This window comes from Vombatus ursinus, unplaced genomic scaffold, assembly GCF_900497805.2.
Source record: "Vombatus ursinus unplaced genomic scaffold, bare-nosed wombat genome assembly UNPS02010394.1, whole genome shotgun sequence".
Classification (NCBI taxonomy): Eukaryota; Metazoa; Chordata; class Mammalia; order Diprotodontia; family Vombatidae; genus Vombatus; species Vombatus ursinus.
The window spans coordinates 6,966,544-6,971,523 of record NW_020950172.1 but is presented as its reverse complement, the minus strand read 5'-3'; the positions used below and the strand labels follow the sequence as shown (position 1 = coordinate 6,971,523).

Sequence of the window (4,980 nt, the reverse complement as noted above, 5' to 3'; positions counted from 1 at the left end):
CCCCTGGATTGGGCTCAAGTGGAGCATGGGGCAGGGCTGAGGCTCAGAGAGGGTCCCCATTCCTCTTTCCTCTCTGGGTCAGGTTCTACTCCCAGCTCTGGACCAAGGTCTCTGGCTATTCCTCTTCTGGCCTTTGGGAGGCAGCAACGCTCCCTTTAGGGTTATGATTTGTCCCCAATTGAGTCCTCCCACCCTGAGTCGTTGCCAGGGGCTGGTTCTGTGTGTCTGTCTGTGAGTGTGCTAGTGGGAGGGTCAAAACACCTCTGGGTGATGTTGGGGACTCCAGGAGGGGCCCTGTGCCTTACTTGCTTCTCCCCTTCCCCCTCACTACAGGGGGTGGGGACGTGAGGTGGCAGTAATGCATTCCCTCTCCCCTGGGGCACACACACTGGCACAGGCATGAATGCACAAAGCTAGCTTTAGTTGAACAGGTATACATCTACAAGGAATAATTTATGCTTCCCCAGCTGACCCCAGGAGTCCCATTTCCCACCCACGCCCCCAGCTAGGCAGGAGGAACACGAAAGTGTCTGGAAATGTTGATCAAGGGACTGAGAGACCCAGTGGGTTCCAGAAGTCTTGGGGCAAGACCCTTAGTGATGAGAGCTCCCTAGGCATCTCCTCCTTACCCCCAGGGACATAAGGGGGACCCTGGGCATCTTCCTGGAATCAAGGGGGTCCTAGGCATCCCCCAGGTGGGGGGTTTAGGGGGATCCTGAGTATCTCCCTCAGGGTTAAAGGGCTTTGGGTGTTTGAGGGGGCCTGGGCATCTTCCAGAGAATCAGGGAGGCCTGGATATTTCTTCCAAGTTTAGATAGGCCCTTGGCATTTATCTCCCAGATTAGCAGGGTTCTGGACATCTCCCCAAGGTTAGGGAAGATGACAATGCCTCAGTATCTCCCCTCAGGTAATTCCTTGAGTCACGAAGGAGTTATCATGTTTTCAGGGGCAGGGGAGCCTGGGAGTCTCCTTGGGGGCTAAGGGGTGTGTCCCTAGAGTAAGGGGACCCTGACATCTTCCTCCAGGTTAGGGGCTCCTGACCATCTCCCTCCCCAAGTGCCATTAGAGGGCCATGAGCGTCTCCCCAACAGGACTGGGCCTCAGTCTCCCCATCTGCAAAATGAGGGCTGAACTGAGACTTTTAAGGCCCCCAGTCAGAGGGTGATGTGTGAGAGGAGACCTTGGTCTGGTACAGGTTAGGGTATGGGTGTGGGCTCCTATCTGGGCAGGATCCACACAATGCTACTAACAAATAATGATAACAAAAAAATCCCATTTCTCTTGGGTTTTAAGGTTTCCAAAGCACTGCCTCCCAACACCCCAGTGAGGTGAACTGTGTCAGTATTAATGACCATCCCCATTTTGATGCATGAGGAAGCTTAGCCTCAGAGAGGAAAGTGACTTGTCCAGGGTCACACAGTTAGAAAGTAAGTCCCAGACATGGGGGTCCCTGTGGTGAGCTCTGGGGTCTTGGTGGGGCTGTAGGGGCAGGGTTGGCTGCTCAGCCATAACTGTGGGGACTCTTGGGGTTCATGGGGGCTGAGTCCTGCCTCCCTGACTGTCCCATGAGCTGCCTTAGGCGATGGCTGAGATTTTGCACCTGGCAGGTGCTTAGTACACAGCCCATTCTCATGAGCTGGGCGTGGTGGCGCCGGGCATGCCTGCGACCCCGGCCACTACCCCTGCTCCTATCCCTGCCCCTGCGGCCCTGCAGCCGTCCACGGTGATGGCGATGATGGTGTGGGTGTCGAGGGCGGTGCCCCACAAGGGGCTCCACATGGGGCCCTGGCTGGCCCACAAGAGTCACCGGCCCCACATTCATCACAGCCTGGGATTCGAGGTCTTGGGGGAATAGCTGGTCTGGGGGCTCCCTGCGGAGGAAAGGACAGGGAACAGTGAACATGAGCCCCCGCATCCCCTCACGCTGCCAGACGTGAGGGTGACTGCCTCTGGCCCTGGGGAACATGCCAGGAGAAGACCACAGCCCCCAGGAACCCATTCTGTACATCAGTCATCAGGGTCACATGGTCCATTAACCCTCATCTACCCTGGGCAAAGGGCAACTCCCAGGCCTCTGTGGGTCACTGCTCCCTGGAATGTGGCTGACAGCGGTAATGACCCCACCCAGTCCTGAGTGCTGGGCAGCTGCCCCTGAGCAGGGGGAGAAGCCAAACCCAGCGTCAGCCTTCCTCACGCCCACCTGCATCTGCAGCCTCCCTGCACTCTCAGTCTATGACTCGGGGATTTTGCAGGTTTTACTCCCTTCTCACCTGGGCTCAGGGCCCATGGTATCGTCCCACCCCACCCCCCGCCCCTGCTCTGAGCCTGTGTCTCCACCTCAGCAGATCCCTCCTTCTCTGGCCTCCTCTCCGCAGACCGCTCCCCCTTTTGTGACCTTCATATCAGAGGCATCACTGGTTCATACAGAGGAAAGAGAGCCGGCCTTGCAGTCAGAGGACCTGGGAACAAGCCCTAGCTCTGACCCCTTGCTAGTTTTGTGACCCTTCTGTCCCTCTCTGGGCCTTAGTTTCCTCCCCTGTAAAACAGGGAAACTAATTCTTAGGGCCAGTCCCTTGTGGGGCTATTATGAGAATGGTGCTTTGTAAATCTTAAGGTAGCAGCTCTCCTGCCCCTACCTCCCCCTCAGTCCAAAAGCTGGGGGCCGTGCAGGGTGGACTTGGGCCCTTGGTCCCAGGGTGAGTCGGGGCTGGGGAGGTCTGACCCTGGTTTAGCTGGCAGCAGTTTGGGGGCTTCCTGGATGGGAGGGCTGCTCTCCTTCAGGAGTAGGGGCAGTGTGGCACCCTAGAAAGGTCTAGAGCAAGTCAGGGAACATGGGTTCAAATCCTGTCTCTGATGCTCGCTGTCTGCATGAGCTGGGGCAAGTCAGTTAATCTCCCCGGGCCTCTGAGGTCCCTTTAAGATCTAGGTGACTAGAAGCAGCTAGGCAGGGCAGTGGGCAGAATGCTGGACCTTCGGTCAGGAAGCCCTGAGTTCAAATCCTGACTCACACACTTACTAATTATGTGACCCCAGGCAAGTCACTTAACCTCTGTCTGCCTCAGTTTTCCCCTCTGCAAAATGGAATTCCTATCATCTACCTCCCAGGATTGTTGTGAAGCTCAGATGTGGCCCCTGAAAGCTCTATAGAAACGCTGGCTATTACTCTGAATGCTCTGATTTCCTTAGGCTCCCTCCTGGTGATGCTGGCCTGCCCAAGGCCACTTCCCAGCTCCTGGTCCCCAGGCTCCCAATCCTAGCCGTCACCTCATTCTCCCACCTGAACTAGGCCCAGACGTGTCAGAGCGACCAGGCGACAGCGCCCCCTGGTGGACTGACCAGCCATTAACCCTATGTGTGCTGTGGGAGAGAGCCCCATTCCCTGCCTTTACCAGTCCCGCCCCGCTCCGCCCCCAGCCCCTCAAAAGCACTGCATGGGGGATCCGGGAGTCCTCGGATCAGAGCGGGCCTAGCTCTGAGTGAGTGCAGGGGCTCTGAACTAGCTTCTGGGATCTGGACCCCCGGAGGGGATCTGGGACCCTGAGGGAGAAGTGGTGGAGACCAAGGGTGGGGTTCTGGGCTCTGGAGTTGGGCTGTTGTAGAAGTCGGGGGGCTGGGGTTAGACAGGGTCAAGAGGGCAGTTTGCATGCGAGAAGGGATGACTGGGGCCCGAGGGGGCGGACCTAGGCCCCTAGGGGGGCCACGTTGCACTCACCTGGGCCGGGCCAGCAGCGGGTGAGGTCCCAAGCGCCGGGACAACGTGCCCGGGAGCAGGAGACTCAGAAGGCTGATGCAACCGAGGGTGACGGGTAGGAGCCAGCCCATGGCAGGCTGGGGCTGCGCGGGGCTTCTGCGGGCTTCTGCGGGCTTCTGCGGTCCGGGGCTAGGGCTGAAGGGATGAAGGCTGCCAGTGAGCCCCTAGGTGCGTCCCTGGGGGCCCCCAGCCCCTTCCACCAGACCTGGAGGTCCCGGGGCTCCTGCCCCCTCGGACCTTCCTACCTCCGGGTCCGGGCCTGCTTCCACCAGATGCCACCCCTCCCCACTCCGCCCTGGTTCTCAGGACCTCTCCCCCCACACCCCGCCCCACCTGAAGCGGGAGCTGTGGGCCTTGGAGGGGCACTCTGGCAGTCCGCCTGTTTGTTGGCAGGGGGGCCCCTCTGTCCTTCTGGGTCTGTCAGTCCCAGGGTGAATGTGGTTAGGGGGGGGGGGGGGCAAGTGGAGTGCTCAGAGATTCAGGGGTCGGGGCCGTCCGGGGCAGTCTGAGGCGCCTCTCGGGGGCCTCGGGTGGACGTCGGAGCAGTTGCCGTCGGCCGTCTGGGCGCCAGCCGGCAGTCCGCAGCCTGTCGGCTGTCCGCGGTCCGGTCTGTCCTGGGCTGGGCTGGTGGAGCGGGGCAGAGCAGAACTTCTCAGGTTAAATAGTCCCCTTCGGCCGGGGCGGGGCTGGCCAGCTCTCCACCCCCTTGGCCCTCCCCGCCCCCACAGCTCTCCTGGCCCCGGCGGCTAGGGGCCCGAGGGCGGGGGAGGGCAGCCAGAGCCCCGGCCCCTCTGGGGTTCCCGCCACTGGGGAGGACTGGCTGGCTGCAGGGAGCCCCGAACACACCAGGCTGTCTCTTGGCATCGGGTAGGTGGATTTGGAGGTGCCAGATCTGGGCTCCCATCTGAACTCCCGCACTGCTGGAGGCGCCCTCCGCACCTCATGCCTCCCCTTTTGCCCCAATTTTCCCATCATGGTCTCCAGAGGTAACTTTCCACTGGAAATCCTCTCATTCCCTATGCTCATCGTTCCCTCGAATTTCTCATCTAGTACCAAATAGCCTTACTCAGGACCTCAGCTTTAGCCTCCTCCAGGAAGGCTGCCCTGATTGCCCCAGCCCACAGACCTCACCCTCACTAGGCATTAACTGCATCCTCCTCATCCCACCCAGAACCAGGCTTTTCTCTTGTCATTTGATGTAAGTGGCCAACAGGGGGCCAAGTCCCAGG

General features: G+C 59.9%; 1 protein-coding gene across 1 annotated transcript; it reads right to left on the bottom strand.

Moving 5' to 3' along the window:
* Positions 1–400: 400 nt before the first annotated feature.
* Positions 401–4,305, bottom strand: ADM2 (adrenomedullin 2). The gene is made up of 3 exons (XM_027854406.1): positions 4,085–4,305; positions 3,713–3,886; positions 401–1,871 (listed from the first exon to the last, which is right to left on the bottom strand). The coding sequence occupies exons 2-3, from the start codon at positions 3,820–3,822 to the stop codon at positions 1,502–1,504; spliced, it is 480 nt and encodes a 159-aa protein (XP_027710207.1). The 5' UTR covers positions 3,823–3,886; positions 4,085–4,305; the 3' UTR covers positions 401–1,501.
* Positions 4,306–4,980: the final 675 nt, after the last annotated feature.